This window comes from Poecilia formosa, unplaced genomic scaffold (genome assembly GCF_000485575.1).
Source record: "Poecilia formosa unplaced genomic scaffold, Poecilia_formosa-5.1.2 Scaffold63, whole genome shotgun sequence".
Lineage (NCBI taxonomy): Eukaryota > Metazoa > Chordata > Actinopteri > Cyprinodontiformes > Poeciliidae > Poecilia > Poecilia formosa.
Window position 1 is genome coordinate 1,113,117 of NW_006800002.1, and position 18,514 is coordinate 1,131,630.

Below are 18,514 nucleotides of genomic sequence, written 5' to 3' on the forward strand. Positions count from 1 at the left end.
GACCTAAAAGTCCTGACAATTCCTCAGTAAGTATTTCTTTAAAGCCTTGAAATAAAGTCATTTCTCTTACCCTACACACAAAGCCCACTTTTTGCCTGCAAAGTATAGCTACAGGTAAACTAACTGGAGGGCAGAGTTGCAACAGTTGCCCACTGGGGAATTTTAAATCTTGGACCTTAGTATTCCCAGAGGAATATCACAGTGAAACACTGACTGCACAACTGAGGAAACATTGTCTGCTACTTGGCATTTCATAAGGTGGAGCAAACACTTCACATAGGCAAACAGAGGTACTTGATGTCTCTTTATTTATTTAACTGAATCAACAAACTTAGTTGTCCAAAATGTTTTTTATAGTTATGGATATGCACATAGAGTACCTTATCAAAGTTGTTCACATTCTTCAGTCACTCAGCCAAAATATTAGTGTCACTTTGAGATCAGTGAATTATCATCAGTGTTAGTTAGACTCATAGCATGAGTAGAAGGAAATTAGCCAAAAAGTTTAGTTTTGGTTACATTTCTCTGACATATTTACTGTTATTTTCGTGGCTTTTATCTCTGCAGTTGCTCCAGAGTCCTTCAGAGCCTCTCAGTCACTTATTATTGATCACCTTACCTGAAATGTTTTCATACTGAGATAAAATTACATAAAAATGAATTTTCTATTATTATTGTTGTTGTCAAGATAAAGGCAGCTAAGTAAAACAAAATTATTGCTACACTTTGCAGAATTTGGCAATTAAAAAAAACAACTATCTTTTCCTTTCAGCTCATACTTTTGTGTTACTGTGTTGGATTAGCAAGTAAAGTCCCACCAACAATGTTGATGTTTGTGGCGGTAATGTGATAAAATCCAAAGGATTTTAGGAATACTGTTGCAAAAAGCGTCATCCTTAATACAGCCAATGGCTCCTGGAATCACGCATGTGAAAAACAATTTGTAATTTCTGTGAATGATCATATTTTTACTGGGAGCTGTAAAACACATTCAGCTGTGGGTTTTGGCTAAGCGTCTTTAAGCGGTTGCAGTGAAGGTTCTCTTGAAGAAACAGGCCTGTTTTCATGACTTTCATTTGCTTTTCTTTTTTCCTGTTTCAGGGATTCAGTCAGCTACAGACAAGCAAATCTCGCAGCTTTCCTCTGCTTGGAGGAAACGTTTAGCCTTTTGACACAGACTTAGCAAAGGGCTCCAGGCCTCTACAGTGAACAATTTCAGACTGGTTTACAAAACACTTTCATTGGCATTAGATTATCTCAAAACAACCACATGCCATGGGGCTAGCTATTTGCTAACAGCTTGCACAGAGGATGATGTTAATAAGGTTAGAACAGTGGAGGAGGGAAAGTAAAACTATATTTTCAGGGTTGTTAATGGTGATACGAGATCTTTTTCTCAGTAATTACAAAGGCGGCAACACCTGACAGGATAGGGCAACCTGCTGCTCATCAGTTGAGCTACTTAGAGCTTTTTATAAATCATTAATGTATTTACTTTGATCATGAAACCAGATTATTCAATTCAGTTGAACCTATTTATACTCTTATTTATTTATTTATTTATTTATTTATTTATTTAGCTATAGGCAGCTATTTTGCCTATAGCAAAATAGCTGCAGCGATAGGTCAGGATAGCCTAAGCAGAGGTGAAATAAGAAAATCTGGTTCGTATTGGATTTGAAGAACATGTCCCATTAAAAATAACACTGAGGTTCTTTACTTAATTACTGGAGGCCAATTAAATGTCATACTGATGAAGTGATTGACTTAGAAGCCTCTTTTCTCAAGGCTCTTGTCAAAAGATGACTACTTCGGTCTTGTCTTATTTTAAAAGCCGGAAATTTTAAGTCATTCAGGTTTTTATGTCTTCAGGACATGCCCATAATTTACCTAACCTCTATGGTAAACCGCAGGTAACCCTGGAGAATGAAGATTTCTCAGTTACCTGAACAAATTTAAATCTGTTGGACAGATAAGATTTAAAGCAGCCTGGTGCTGTTCCTCTGATCCCTACATGTTCAGATCTTTCTAAGAGAATGTTGTGATCGAGTTTGTCAAAAAAAAAAAAAATGAATATCTAATAAAACAAGATCAGTCCGTTTTCTGAGGCCAAGATAATATCATTTGTAGTTTTCATCATTTCTTTTTTCGTTGCTATGATGAGCTTTGAAACCTGAGTGAAACCTTTCAGAAGGGTTGTTATTGGTTAGATGCTCACACACTTGATTGGCAACTATTTTTTTCAAGAATGTTATATCAGAAAGGAATAATAGCGATATAGCTGCAACTTATCAAGTCTCACTTACGAACCTGTGGTACACATTTGTTTACCAAGGATGGATTATTCACATCTAAGCTGGAGACTACCATCTCCTTAGTTTGTTTGGCATTGGGTCTGACATCCAAGCGAATATTTCAGAAGAAGTGAATATTTTTGATAACTTGGAAAGTTTGACTGAATCAGAACAGATCGAGCTCTACGGTTACATTCAATGCTGACTCATTTACTGAGAATGAATAATTACGTTTGGGAGGAGGCCAGTGATTCAACCAGTTTTATTTATAAAGAACTCCACCGAGTCATTACTGCCTAGAGCCGAGGGAAAGCTCAACTCAGCAGAACTGTGATTCTATGTAAGTTTGGCAACCGTCCTAAAAAAAGAAACCTAGGATTATTCTTATTCTCCTCCATCACTGATGAAAATAGGCTGTTGGTGAATTGTCCTTTTTTTTAAAAATTTTTTTTTAAAAATGGACTGTTTTTCCAGATTAAGCAGGACTCCATTTTCTCCCTAATTTCCCAGCACGGCTCTGAATTGAATCATAAATAATATGTTTTCCGTCTGAGGTGAGATTGTCAGTAGGTATTTGATCCTTCAGACCTTTTGTATAGGAAATTGCCCTGCATTTTCCCCCCCAACTTAACAATTGAAAAGAATCACAAGATGTTTTATCAGAATATGTCACAGCATAATGTCGAAAGGTTATTTCAAAGCGCTGGAAGTGAGAAGCACTCATTGAGTTATCAAATCATTTCCTGCTGTCAATACGTCTCTCTTGTTTGGCTCCAAACTGGATCTTTTTTTTTTTTTTTAAAGAGATCAGCTGGAGGTAGTGCATTTCTTCACCTTTTTCATTTTTATATGCTTTAGTATCAGATTATAGCTTCAAATCTGCAGTAGAGCTTGCCTTTCTGCTCAAGATAAAGTTTTAATTTTTCCATATATTTAGGTTGCTCAACATGTCTAAATACCAATTTATATGTCATCTCTCAGAGTCATCCAGCTCTGACATTTCTATTTTGTTACTGAAAGTTTTACAAATGTTATTAGCATTGACATTTGCCAAGTAAAATTATCTTCAATACATTACAAATGGGTGGCATTTATTTTGTATTAGAGTAAGTGTTTTAATTATGAACCTACTTACAAGTGATTCACCTTTTGATGCATTGCACTATTTTTGAGAAGTACTAGTAATTCTTTTAACAGGATTGTGTCTGATGTAAAAATCAACACATTCAAGCGTTAAATTCTTTCCCCTATTTTTGAAAAGGAGGCAGACTTTGTCACATGTGCACAGACACAGCTGGAACATCATGTATACCTATTTAAAATCAATAGCCATTTGCTGTCTTGGGCCACACACAATTCACTGCAAAACATAAAAATGTAAAATTCAGAAGGGCACTTTTTTTGTCCACAGGAAAAAAAAACATTGGTTTTTGCTGACAAGCTGTTAACACATTTAAGACACACTAAGGCTTAAATGTATGCGATATATAAAAAGAAAAAAAATGGAGGCAGTGCTTTGCTAATTGTCAACACGTCTAGATAACAAGGTCCAAGCGTGTCACATTTCACAGGTCAGGAAAAAAGTTTTAAGAAAAAAAAATAATAATTGGGAGGGCTATGAGGTCCGCTATGCCAGCTTGACTTTGTGTGGGAAATGCTTGCATGTTTATCAGAATTGTTCTACCGCGGAAGCGAGGCTATCGCTCACCAATACAATATCTTTTAACCCTCCAGCATTGTGCGCATGCGCGAATTTTCCGGACGTAATCAACAACACCAACACTTTTACTAAGGCAAACTAAGCGGAAGTAGAAATGGAGGAAAGAGCAACAGTCAATGGGGAGACTCTTTGGAGAGAAGTTTTGTAGTAATACTGGTAAAAAGTACAACAACTTTGCTGTAAACTGGCGCAAAGACAGACAGACGAAGGTGCGAGCCGTTAGCTGGAGGATAGACTAGCTGCGCCTATCCTTAGCTGTTTAGATTTCGCTGCGGTTCCGACAAAGGCGTGGATTGTCGCAACTTCGTTCCGGAAGTCATTAGGACCTCATATAAACCAGCCACCCTGGAGCGAGGAATGGTGGTGAGTTCCTAAAGGATCAGACCTGAAAGGGGCGTTTATTGGAAATATTGCCGACTTTTATGTTTTTAATTCTTTAGTGAGCCCACTAATTCAAAACTGTTCTTTTCATTCAGTTTATTTTTGCTAAGTCTAAAGGGCTCTGCGCGTGCGGGACTATTGTAGCGAAGTGTGTTTAGAGTCCTTTAAACATGCAACTGTAAAAAGTTAGTTTGTTTAAACTATCACCATGTCATGACATCACCATGTGACAAATAATCTGGAGTAGCGCTAACTAGAATCAACCAATCAGAGCCAGGGGGAGGATCTTAACCCATAAATCCCCACTTTGTCTTTGCTAAGCTACAGCTTCTGCTTGATAGCAGAGCCTGTTACAAATTCTAGGCCTAGTTAGCATGGCCAGTGATGATGGAGGATAAACGGTTTTTCTGTAATAGTAAGTTACTTATCCACCATTAGCACATTTAGCAGCAAGTACATAAGGTGACCGACAGCGCTAAAAACTCTCCTCCCCGTTTTTGCTTCGGACTGATAAATTTCTTCAGAGGGCAATATTAGCTCAGAGGGGAATTGGAGGAAGTCAATCTTTTCACATATTAAACATCTCATAAGATTATGATATGTTGACAGTTTGAACAATTAAGCAAAATTCATTCTTTATGAAAGTTATATACTGCAGCTTTAAGCACATTCCAAACGCATTTTAATTTCCTTTTAGGATCGCATACAACATGTTTTTAACTCCATTTACTTTATTCCCGTGTCTTCTAGAATTTTTAAAATTAAAACAGTCCACTATAAACTGATCTTTTTTTTTCCCACGCTTATATAAAAACAAATTTATTCAACACTGGAGTGAAAAATTGTCGAATATCACTAGGAATCATCTTTACAAATACTCCTGTTTTCTAGAAAAATTAAAAACCATTGCAAAATAAAGGTTTATTTTAGCAACAAATGTATAAAATGTATAAACCTAAAAAGCTCTTGTAGAAAAACACAATTTGTCTCACTTGATTGAACTTGCATAATTTCACTCTATTAAATACACTTTTAAAAAAAGTCACAATTTTAGGACCAAAATACGAGGCGGCGCAGGAAACAGGTGATCATTGAGGCTGCGTCTTGTAGGATTCCTGATGCATAGGCGGTGGAAACCGCTCCATTGTTTTTCATGCAGCCTGCTAAGTGAGCTCAGATATTTATCCTAAAAAGGAGCAGACTAAGGACCAACAGCACATGGTTGTTGGTGCACCGTAAAAACACAACACGGCCCTACGGTGGAGGCCTCCCTTGTGAATTCAAAACGGTGATCTTCTAGACGTTAGCTCTATGTGTGTTTGCGTCTCAGTCATTCGCTATCATTGGAGTTCTCCTCGCCTGCTTCCTTCCAGTTTTTCCTCCTCTTCTTTTTCGAGTCCAATTCTGAGTCAGAGTCCTTGAGGGAGTCGCGCTTTCGCTTTTTGCGACTGTTAGTCCGTCTCTCTTTTTTTCCTCCGCTGTTGCTTTCTTCCGAGCTGCTGTCCTCGTCTCTCCTTTGGGTTTTCACACTTTTCTTGTTTTTGTGTCGACCTTTGCCTCTCTTTTTTTTCCTTTGCTTGTCTTTCGTGTCACTTCTGTTGTCCATACCGCTGTCGTCGCTCGAAGACTCGGCTTTCTTCTTCTTTTTCTTTTTCTTCCTTCGGGACGATTTTTTGGACCTCTTTGACAGACATGCTTCTGTGTCAGACTTGGATTTCTTCATTTTGTGGCGTCTGTTCTTTATGGTTACACTTTTGTCACTGCAAAAAAATAAGTGAACAATGTTAAACTAGTCAAAACACAGCAACGTAAACACATTGTTTGCTTTCAGTAAATGTAATTTTTTAGTTAAAATAATCAATGTTTCCTATATTACAATAAAGCTCTGTGTTGAGTCAAACTAATTGCTTTGGAAAAGTCCAATCAGTCCATCTCTACTTAAGAAATTGTTTTTGATGGATTTGAGAACAAAGTATTCACACTAAATTGGCCCCACATATTGGTATAATGAAGTTATTTTTACAATGTGCTGATTGTTGTTTTGGTTTAGATGGTTAGATTTAAAGGGGCAGTATTATGCGAAATTGACTTTTTCAACTTTACATCATGTTTTTCCCTAATCAAAACATACCTGGAGTGTTGCTTTGATTCTTTTATCCATGTTTGAGAAATCCTCTCATCTCCCGTAACAAACATTCAACTGCATAAAACAGCTGGGTGTACCTAGCCCCGCCTTCAAGACGCAGCTCCAACTCTGAGCTGCAGTTTCCAACCTCCAGAGTTTCTCATATTTTTTATAACAGCTAAAGATAACATAGTTACTTATTTGTGCTATAAAGAGACAGAATGTGCTTGGAAAAATACATTACACTGTCGCTTTAATATAAAAGATAGAAATAAAATGCCCACTGTCATTTTTGGAGCTACTTTGATCTATGTCAGGTTATTAATTTAACTAAAACCTAACTGTTATGTTACAATTGGATTCGAAGCCTAATAATTTCCAAATTAACTTTGACTCTGATCACATGATATATTTAAATCAACGAGACCTCCATAAACAGTGACTCTTTAAATCAGATGATGCATAAACAAATACAGCCATGGGACTTGAACTGTTAAACAGTATTTGTTTCAAAAACTCCCAATAGAAATGAGATTATATATAACATAATAGAAGAAAAGTTAGCAGTTAGCGCTAACCCTCTTATGGGCAAGATGGAAGGAAATAGAAGACAAGGTATCTGTTGGCATCCAGTATAACATGAAATTTGTTGGATTTGGTCAGTAAAAAGATGAATGAACATATCTTTAAGGACATGGTTAAAAATGCCAAACAAGTGTTTACATCCATCTATTCATCCATTTTCTTACACCCTTATCCCATTGGGGTCGGGATGGGTGCTGGTCCCCATCTCCAGCTATCAACGGTGTGTGTGGGGGGTGGGGTAGACCCTGGACCGGTCGCCAGTTCATTGCAGGTAGTTTGCATTAAGAAATAAAATACAAAATTGTGCCGATATGATCTGGATTTAATCCCAATCTAACCTGAAGGGCTGGGCCAACAGAGGATTTAAGATTATTTGCTTCTAGTATCTTTTTTCAGAAACTGAAAAATGAATACAGTTAATAAAACCATATTCATTCAGATTCCTTCAGGTCTGTCCTCAAACAAATAATTTTACATCAGGTGATTGAGGGGGATTTAAAATGACCCTCTAATAGAGTAAAAGTGCTTATAATGCAAAATGGGCTTAGAGTAATTTCCAAAATGTTTGTGAACCTCTTAGGAATTAAGACTAACTGTGAATATGAAGCAAAAATGGAAGAAGGAATCTGGAAGTCTAATTTCAGGGAAATGTTAGACAAAATACCTTAATTTTCAGTGAACAGCACATTATCATGGAGAACATTCAGTTTTTAAAATCACCTGTTCATTAGGCTCATTTTAAAGGCTTCCTGGCTCCTGGAGATACTGTGACTCCCAAGCAAATTATTTTCATTCTAGTTCTGACATTTTGGCATGCTATTCATACTGAATTGGTCATCTTATTAGAAATGAATATACAATTTAATTGGGGGAGAACTATGATTTGGACATTTTCAATTATTGCAGTTAGAAAAGCCATTACAGTAAAAAAGTAAGTTTAAAAAGGGGAAATTATGTATTTTCCAGGCATATAGTGCAATTCTATAGCACAATTAAGTAACTATGTGACCTTGAGTTGTCATAAAAACCCTATGTATATATATCAAACAAGGCTTAAAAGAAATTTGACTTTGTAATTTGTTGCCTTGAAATTAGGTCTCTGTCTCTTTAAGAAACTCCTGCTCTTTCTGACACTCCGCCTTCAGGAAGTCATCACAAACATGCTTCTCATTATGCTGTTTACAAACATTTTTAACTGGAGCTCCAGGGTGGAGCTTTGTGAGAGCAAGTGTTTAGGCACCACCTGAATAGTTGCCATGGGAGATTGAAGAGTTACTCAAACATGCATGAATGAATCAAAGCAACACTCCAGATATGTTTGTGATGAGGGAATGATGTTATAATATAATGGAAAGGTCAAAGGTAAAAAATGTACATTATAACCATACTTTTATACAAAAAAGCAATTTGTCAAAGTCAGAATGGGAAAGCACTTAATAGAAAACTGGAAATTGATTTTTGCCCTGAAAACACTGATAGTTGCATGATTGCAATTCAAAACAGAATTACATAACCGACTTCTTTTTTTTTCTGTTGTTTTGGCTTTTGTTTTTTGCATACCTGTCAGTGTCAAACTCCTCAGGATAGAGCTCCTTGAAGCCACTGTGCCCCCACCTGTGAAGTGGAACACTGCGTTCAATTACAGCGCTTCCGGAGTGTCTGACAAAATAACAAAAGCAGAAAACTACAAATCAAAACGCCGAGAAACATCACGACGTCTACCTGTCTGGATCGCCGGCCTCAAATTCGTAGAGCCTGCGTGTCCAGTACCGAGCCTCTCTGTCGTCATGCTCCGACGCTCGCTCTCTGCCGGCGCTCATGTTTCTGGGATGGTCGGACACTCGATCGCAGTGCATTCCTCCTCTGGAATGTGATCCATATTTATGAGTCAAAAAGGGCAACTGAAGTAAAATTGTCAAAGATTATTATATTTCTAAGTCAACATTCCATATTCAGGTATGAGTACTCTATCCTTTGGTAATAATCTATTATTATTTTAATGTAGGGAATAAAACGATTAATTGAGATCTTAGCTGTGGATTCATCCTTTTCTACAAATGATCAAATACACACTAAAGGAATTACATATTATTGCTTTTTAGGCAATAAGATCCTTATTTTCTGATTTAAAAAATTATTTCTTTGTATCTTTTAACATAATTCTAGAATTGTATAAAAAGGCTCAAGTGTTTAAATGAAAAATTGCAGAATGTGCCATTTTCTTATCCGATTGATTAATCATCAGAATAGTTGATAACTAAAATAACTGTTAGTTGCAGTCCTGTTTCAATGTGAGTACAAGAAGTCTCATCTTTATCAAGATTTAAACTGTGGGTCTTGAAAAATGAGAGAGGTATTTGTTCACAGAATAATACTTAAAATCAATTTCCACCCGGTGTAGGAGAAATGTATGACCCGAAAAACATGGATCTGTGCGGCTTTTGCTCGGCTTGCTCAAATTAAACTGGGATGTTTTCTGCTCCCACCTCATAATGTCTGCGTTGGGCAAATGTTTGTGGTCGGATGCCTGGATCTCCCAGTCTCGCATCTTCCACATCTCCATCTCCTCTTGGATCTGCGGAGGGTCAACAACAATATGTACATGGAAAAACTGGACAGATGCGATGCGCATTCATTCACACACACTGTGAAGCGTTTATGTACTGCATACATATTCGTTTTAGTTATTGTGCCTTATAATAAAAGTAAATGTGTACTTTTCAATGCTCTGACCTTAATTCTATCAGATAATGTGCACAACCAATGTTTAAGCCCTGAGATAACATGAAACTCTATGAATTCTATTTTAAGGGATTCAAAAAATGTAAAAAAAAAAATAAAATCCCTATTGTGCAGCAGTGAGCTGCAATTTTACTCAGCTGAAGGAGGAGAGCGGTGCCAGGTGAAACCGGCTGGCACAGCTGCCGCACATTGTCTAAGCAGCTTCTCTTATCATATGCAGTTGCATGCTGGGAATTGAGAGCCTGTCAGACGCAGCCACACAGGAGCACCATCCGCCTGCCAGCCTGCACCAAATTATTCCTGAAAGTGTTTTCTTTTTATATCAACTGTTTAACAGTGCACTCCACTGTGTTGGGCAAACTCAAAAATGAAGTGGGTTTTGATGAGTCTCTGTCGGGAACTACTTAGCTTTAAAGGCACAGATTTTTTTTTTTTTCTGAAAACAGAAAAATAACTCCATCAGATGCTGAAATAATTTTTTTTTTTACTACATAGCCTACAGTTATTTGATATACTTTGGGAATATTAATCATGTAGAAGCTTTATCTTACCTTCAGCTCTCGGTGCCTCGCAAAAATTATTTCTACTTGAACTTTTTCACATTACAGTCACAAACTGCCATGTATTTAAGGGCAGGTTTTCTGCAGGTTTCACCAATCAAAATTTAAGATCCGCATCATGACAGAAATGACCAAAAGAAAAAACGTCCAACAGTTTGTGTCGCATCAAAGGTTCTTAGATTAGCAGTAGTAGCAGCGTCGACTGTATTTTGGGGAACTAGAGGAACAAAACTGTGACATTTCTCGGGTTTTAACCCCGTAGTGCCAAGATGTTTTTCCACAGAATAGATGTTGCATAGTATGAGTTGGCAACGAAAGTGAACCAGTGGTAAAGATGAACATCGTCCTGCAAATTTGCACTTACCCACAGCTAGCTAGCGAGATAGCAAGGGCATTTTAGCAGTTTGTTACTGACAAAACTTAAGACCTGTGGTTAACATATTCAAGGCCAAATTATTATTATTTTTTAAGAATTTAAGGAATGTTAAGCCTTATTTTTTTAGATACATGAATTTAAGACATTTTTTATGCATGAATTTTAATTGATAGACTAAAACAACGGTGTGAAAAAGAAAAATAATTATATTATTTTCCTCTTTAAGATTTTTTTTTTAAATCTGAAACATGTTGCGTGCATTTTTTTTATCCCAACCCACCAATTCAATACCTAATGCTGCAGTTCATCTAAGAACTAAACTTTGACTGGAGAGCATGCTTTGATCCATTCCATTGTAGTTCTTTCTGAATGTTTAGGGTCATTTTGGGGCTGAAGTCCCCCTCATTTCTTACTTTTTTCCTTTAAACAACCCCTCTCTTTTAACCATTCTTCCACAAAAGAGAGATGTGTGGAGTACGTCACTAATAGCTGCTCCAGAGTTAGCATAAATAATTTTTGTACAGATGCGTCAAACTTTTTTTGTGCTGTAACAAAATTGATACCATCATGATTTAATTTATCAGCTACAGTTAAAAGTTGACATGCTGTCATGAATTCTATTAAAGTTTTACATCCATTTATAGAAGCTACTTTTAAATGTGCACTTCACTTAAAACACCCCTTGCTACCTCGATAATTACACGCTTATGTATACTACGGGAAAGATGGAGTTTAGTGCCTCCTACCAGCTTGACTGTACTTCAAACAACAATTAGAAATAAAAAAAATAAAAAACTTTTTTCAGCCTCCTGCTGTTTTAAAACGCACCAACCCCAATGTGTCAAGCCCTTGCTTTACCGAGTGTTAGATCTCTTTTACTGTGATCTGTGCACTGACGCCGATTAACATACCGCTTATACTTTTTTTTCTTTGATGTTCGTATCATCTGATATTTTGACAAACATTAGGAGAAAGTAGAGTATAAACATATATTGTTGCCATGGAAAATTACGTAAAGGAAGCACCAGTGAAAGTAGTTTTTATTAAGTTAGTCGCCTCCTAACACTAATACAGGACGCCACACGCACCTTGTTGTGGGCATCTGTGTGTCGGATTACATTCCTCAGCAACGTCTTCCCAAGCGGCTGCTTTGCCATGGCGACACCTGACGAGAGACCCACGTCCATCAAACACAAACGAAATAGCTATTCAGAAAATAAAGATCAAAAATAGGTATAAAAAACATGGCAGAAACAGACTTTCTCCATCAGCAACTATTCGAACAGTCACCTGTGTTAGCTGCTCTGCATTTAAGCTAACAATACTGAATAAAAGAGTGCATGGTTTTTCAACAGCCTGCTATAAGTTAACATTAATTCATTAAGTTACTAAAACTTCCCCAACGTACCATAAAATTGTACAAATTGTACCTGTCAGAAGCCAGCAGAATTCGAAAGGAAGAAAACACAGCCTAAAGTCTTCACTTCCGCAGTGTCACAGGACGTCGGGACAAACTGAATGCTGATTGGACCAACGGCCTGTCGACAGTAATGACGTTACACGGCTAAATCTTTTGCTATGGCAAGTCGCCTTTACATTTAATAGATGGGGAGCCTATCTTTGGGGAGCCTTCTGTTAAGTTGGCACCTGATAGTTGTGCAGATTCTTTGTGTATATCATAAAATGCATATGTTATGTGCATATAAGTAAGGGGTATATGTTTTTTTTGTTGTTGTTGGTTGTGTTTATACTTATATTTTATAATTTCATCAAAAGGTCTAAGAATCTTAAATTTATGACTTCCTGTCTCAAGTGAAAATATGGTCTGACATGGACTCTCATTTCTCTATCTGGACAATACAAGAGATTATGGCTTTCAAGTCAAACAGTTGTGTGTTGATATTCATAGATATGACACCAACAACTGCCCTGCACTTGCTGATATCTGCTTTTAGAACAATAATTAAAAACGTGAACTGTCAGAGATAGACGAACATCAAAGTTTCTGGCAACCACACACAGTGGGGAAGATAGTAAGGGAGAAAAAAATATTTTGACATTTACTTGCTAAGTTTTCTAAGCGCTGCAGGACTTCAAATGTTGTATGGGCAAAAATGGCTAAAATTAGCTACAGGCAGATTGTACAAAGAGGAATGGTCCTTTCTTTGTATCTTTAAAAAGTGAATATCATCCTCACTCTTTGAGATATGAAGACATGTTTTAAAAAAGAAAAAGAAAGGAAACATGGAGGGCTCTGAAGAATAAATCTGAAAATGTACTGTCACTGGATATTTCAGTTTGTTAATGAATCCACACATTTGACCAGATAACCATATAAATTGTTTACCAATCAAAAATGACCTTCTCCCACAGCCATTTCAGTCTTTTGACCTAAATTTAATCAAAAACCTGTGGAGTGAGCTGAAGAGAAGAGGACAAAGGAAATTACCCTGGACAGTGAACGATCTACAGAGATTGTGCAAAGAGGAATGGTCAGCAATTCTGCTATCTAGTTTCACAAACCTTGTGAAATATTATCGAAGAAAACTAAGTGTTGTCCTCTGGGGGGGGAAAAGGTGGTTGTGCAAAGTATTAACTGCAACAACATTGATTACTTTTTCTCTCTCCACTAAATTAACTCAAATTAAAGACATAAATTTTACTTTTTTCTATAGTGTTATCATTCTACTGCAATAAAAGAAGAGTTTATTGTGAGGCTTTTCCTACTACTACATTTCCTAGGTAAAATCTCTGTTGCTTGCACTTTATATTACAGGATCTCTGCATAGCGGTTATTTAATCATAGGTGAGGATCTAAATACAGGCTAGTTCATGGCAAATAACAGAGAAGGACGTGTCCCAGTAATAAGAGAGAAATGTGAGGCAGAGAGGCTGCTGAGAAGTTAAATAAAGATCCATATGGGGACAAACGAGAAGGGCAGGAAATGGATTTTCTATTTTAGAAAACAACTAAAGGGGAAAAAAAAGTGTAAATGATGCAGTATTATGAGAATTGTTTTTGTTTTTGAAACAAGAAATGAGAAGATAATAGTGCAACTCAGAATGCACAAAATGTTGGGAAAGGAAAGAAAAAGACATTGTTAATCGGTTTTTGGAAGTTAAAGTTACACATAAAGCTAAAATCTATGGTGACCCATTTATTACAATGTACTTTTTTTTGTCTTGCAATATAAACTTCTCATATTCCAGGCCATAAATGCCACAACTTCATAAAAAGATTCAGAAACTGGGAGTGAATGCTGCAGATCCTTACAAAAAACAAAACAAAACATTGATCTATCACATTTTCTTTAGGACAATGCGTCCTGCCACACAAACAAACAATGTCCAACTTTCTTCCTCATACTGAAAACATTTTAGCCCTGTTAACGTGAAAGACTTAAAGAGAAGTTAGATGATACTGCTGCTTACTTACAGCTATTGTGTGAAGACCTCCACAGTTTGTTAGAGAACATTATTAAAAGAAATCCTTAACAAGACCTGTTCGCAGTTTGCCACAAGCCAGCTACAGGATACAGCATGAAGGAACATTCCACTGTCAAATTAGACTAAAACTTAACTTTCTGGCTTGCATTTGGGCCAGACAACCAACACACATCCAGACAGTCCCGCATCGTTCCGCAGGGATACTTCACTTCATCAGAGATGGAGAATATGGTCAGAGGTGAAAGGAAGATGGATGGAGTTAAAAACAGGGCAATGGAAACCTGTTCGAAGCTGCAAACCCCTTGAGATCCCGCTAAAACCCATTGGGCTTTATGAGAGCTTTGCTTGTCCATTCTTGACTGAAATCTGACCCATATAAACCTAAGTTACCTCTAAAAGCAGGAACTCTTTGTGCAACCTACTTTTGCTAAATTGCGGCCCTCAGTGGGATTATAACACTACATGGAGCTCAGACGGGGTTCATCCAAAATGCTCCATGTCCTTTTCTAATGTAAAGTAATTAGGATAATTTGTTTGCAGACAACACACAAACAAGATGGATGACTTTGTGCAAACTAATTAGGCTGTGTTCAATTCAGGCTGTCCTGGCTGTGATTCAAGGCGTTTTAGAAGTCTCAAAATGATGGGCTTGACTATGACGTAACCTGCTTTAATGTACTTAATTTCACGATTGTTCTGTTTTTGAGTGAGATTGTGTTAGATCCTACGTCTCATCGTAAATTTAGTTGAGTATTGGGGATAAAAGCAAATATTATTTAACTAATTTTAGATCCAGTCATGGTTCACAGTTTGTCTTATAGTCTGAGCTGCTTATTCCCCATCTACTTTCTTCTTGTAGTCCTATTGCCATCTGCAATAATGCACCGCCCCTGGTCAAAAACAACCAATCAGAGCCAAGAGGAGGGTCTCAGTGTTGTCAATCAAACTCATGTACACATCACAGCTGTTTTAATAGCAGAGAAACAACTCACTGTTAAAGGAATACTGTTTATCCGCCGTAATCAGTGGCCATGCTAACTAGCTTGGCATCATTGTGATGAACTAGTTGTAGCTGCAGAAAGCAGTGGAGAGTGTGTTAGCATGATTGACAGGGGTAACGCACTCCTCCTGGCTCTGATTGGTTATTTTTGAAGAGGGAAGTGCCAAGCTGAACAGACCTGACTGAATGACTTTGGTCATTTCCTCTGCTGGCATTGCCATGTTACAGGCAGAATACAATTCGTCATGGTTCTCAACTTCTCGTTCTGTTCACTGATTGGCCTGGTTGAAATCCTACTGGAGAAATTCACCTCAGCGGGAGAAATCCCAGACAGAGGGAGATGAGAATCAAGCGGAGAAAGGCAAAGGCCAGGCTAAAAAGTTATCTACTGCAGCTTTAAGCCACTTTAAAACTGAATACAGTGTCCATATTAACTTAGTTATCTGAGACATTTCAAATTTATTAGGAATTTAGCAGAAAAATTTGAGCTAGACGTGAGTGAATCAGGAATTTCTTGGACATTAAGAAAAAATAAGAGTATTAAATTTGACTTTTGTCAGTGAATATCACCTATTGGAAGATATGTATCATTTTACAATAGAATAAATATGTTTTTATTAAGAAGTAAACATCCATGCATTTCAAAGTTAGGATTGTTAAAAATGGGATTAAAACCAATCTATAAAAGCAGAGTAACAGAGAGCCTGTGAAACTTGGGTTTTTCTCTTTTACGCCTCCACTAAATATTCAATATTTCTTACCTCAGTAAAATTTGACAATAAATATAAATGGGATACCAAGGGACAAAACCTTATCAGAGGGGCTTCATGAATATTTGTTTCAAGGTCACTAAAATGAAAAAGCCTTGATAACTTATGTTTTGTAGCAGGCACAGTAATAATTTGCAATCAAAATTCCTTGTGAGTGTGCAAACAATCTGCTCTATTTTAGCGACTCATTTGATTTCCAAATTGTCTGCCAGCTTTTTGTCCCTGCAGCAAACAGGCTTTCTTCTCCCCCTCCTGGCGGCCCCCCGAGTTCTGGAATGACTTTCCATCCACATTTTTGACACTGAAGTAAATGCTTATACATTCTCCATACATGAATCTTGAAAAATAAATATGGTTCCCCTCCCCTCCCCCCACATCTCACCTCCCAGTTCCAACAGTAACATTATTGTCTGCCAAAATTTTATTGTCTTGCTCCTTGGGACCCGAGTTCGTCCTTGTGTTTTTAATATGTGAACAAAAACAATCAAAGTACCCCTGAAAGGAATGGAAATCAGTGCGTAAGGAAACAAAAACAACTTTATTGGGGCTGAAAGGCTTCAAGAGGAGATGCTGAATGTGTTGGACTGTTGCTTTTTCTGCACAAACTGCTTTTCTTTTCTTTTCTTCTCTTTTCTTTTCTTTTTTTTTCTTTTCTTTTCCTTTCTTCTTTTTTCCCATCAAAACGGAACAGCTACCCAAAATATTGCTGCTGTAATCGCAGCGAAATGTTTGATCTGTTGTCTGAGAGGGGACTGAATACAAACACATGCGGTTTTTTTTTAACTTTTACCTGTAAAATAAAAAAAGAGAGGAAAAAAAGCTTTTGTAAACAGTACATTTTCTTTCTTAACTTCACAGTGGTGCTCTTCTTTACTTAAAATCTGACTAAAACACACTGAAATTTGTGTTGACAAAGTGCAGAAAAAGTAAAATTTTTTAAAACTTTTACAGAAAAGCAAAGGTATCATCAGATCTTGCTGCGAGTTAGACCCAGCATGATGCGTTATCATATAAAAACTATATTCCCAAAGTAATATTTGTACTTTTGTTGTCAGTGACAGGCACACTCCTGCTTCTGCTGTTTTTCTGCCAATAAATCAGCTGCAGCATCAGTCTCTCTCTGCGTCACATACATATTCATGGGTCTGCAGCACAGTAGCTCACTGAAGCATGCGCCAATGATGCTTATACACAATTTAAGACTGTCATTTGGCTCTGGACAGAGCTGCAAGCTGCCACATAAAGAGCTGCTTCACAGTTTAGTTGATGACACCAGCAACATTTTTAACAACTTAATGATAGTGTTCCCATGGCCCAAAAGCCTCTTATAGGGGCGATTACCATAAAAACCACACACATACAAGAAAGCCTTTCATTTCTGTGAGCTGTCACAGACATTTTAAATTAGACATTTTTTATTTTTTTTATTCGCAGGTTTGTCATTCAGGTTGGCGTTTGGAATCGGAGGCCCTTGCTTTTTAATGTAAGAGGAGCTGCAATTGTAGGTTGCGGTTTTCTGGAACCTACAATGTCATATACGACATGGCCTGATGGCCTGAATTACAATTCATTTCTGCAGTTAGGCGTGTTAACTCATGATAGGGAACAAAAAGTATAAACAGTAAAATACAGCATACATGTATCAGCAATACTGTGTGTAAAATCACCATGAGTTTGTACTCTTCACCAGCTGGAAAAACAAGAACAAACTTATTTAAACAAAAATACATAAACTACAAAGCAACTCGTAGCATTCAGTGGAATAAATAAAAGTGCTAATGTAATGTGGAAGATTATAGCAAAATCAAGAGAGAAAAATGGATCCCATAAGCTGGGATGCAGAACCACAGCTTCCTTGTTTCCTTTGTGAGTTAGTCCCCTTATGAAAGGTTTCAATGATAGTCTCCAGGAGTCATATTACCAACTAGACATGGGCTGATGGATTCAAAATCCTGATAATATCGATACTAAGTTGGTTTCGATAGTGTGATAAGATTGACTTTAGTTTCAGATTCCCTCTTGAAATTTCATTTTAATGAAAACAAATTGCTATGATTTGATCTCAAGCTATTGTTTTTGCACAACTGACACTGAAATTTGTTTTGTTCCTTTTCTGTTTCTGTTTATCATGTAAATATGTTACTAAGGTATTTTGTAGACACATATATACTTTATCTAAATTTTGTCCTAGGTTTTAACTAAATAGTTGAATGGAAAAAAGCCTCAGTAACTCCTAGAGGTCAGAAGTTTGATGATGTATCGCACTTGAATAATAAGTTGGTATCAGTATTGATGATACAGGTTCTGTTTACTTGGTATCAGATTGGTACCACAATATGCAGTACTGCACACTTCTAATACCAACATACATAAAATTGACATTTCAGATAAAAAATTCAAAAGGTAGGTTTTCATCATAGCTAATCCATGAAAATGAACAAAATAACACTTGCTATACGTGTACCTTTTTATGATAGCGATTTAATGTGGCATAGTAGGTATCTTTAACTGAAC

The 18,514-nt window shown here is 37.0% G+C and overlaps 1 protein-coding gene across 3 annotated transcripts; it reads right to left on the minus strand.

The window, feature by feature from the left end:
- Window positions 1-5,054: 5,054 nt before the first annotated feature.
- On the minus strand, window positions 5,055-12,329 carry nkapd1 (NKAP domain containing 1). 3 transcript variants are annotated; one of them, XM_007554373.2, is made up of 6 exons: window positions 12,214-12,329; window positions 11,872-11,988; window positions 9,592-9,680; window positions 8,828-8,968; window positions 8,666-8,719; window positions 5,055-6,155 (listed from the first exon to the last, which is right to left on the minus strand). In XM_007554373.2, exons 2-6 carry the CDS (start codon window positions 11,968-11,970, stop codon window positions 5,726-5,728), a joined length of 813 nt encoding a protein of 270 aa, XP_007554435.1. In that variant the 5' UTR covers window positions 11,971-11,988; window positions 12,214-12,329; the 3' UTR covers window positions 5,055-5,725. The 3 variants fall into 3 exon arrangements, with proteins under 3 accessions (XP_007554435.1, XP_007554437.1, XP_007554436.1); XM_007554375.2 differs by having other exon boundaries at window positions 11,872-11,948; window positions 12,192-12,329; XM_007554374.2 differs by having other exon boundaries at window positions 11,872-11,948; window positions 12,214-12,328.
- Between the last annotated feature and the right edge of the window lie 6,185 nt (window positions 12,330-18,514).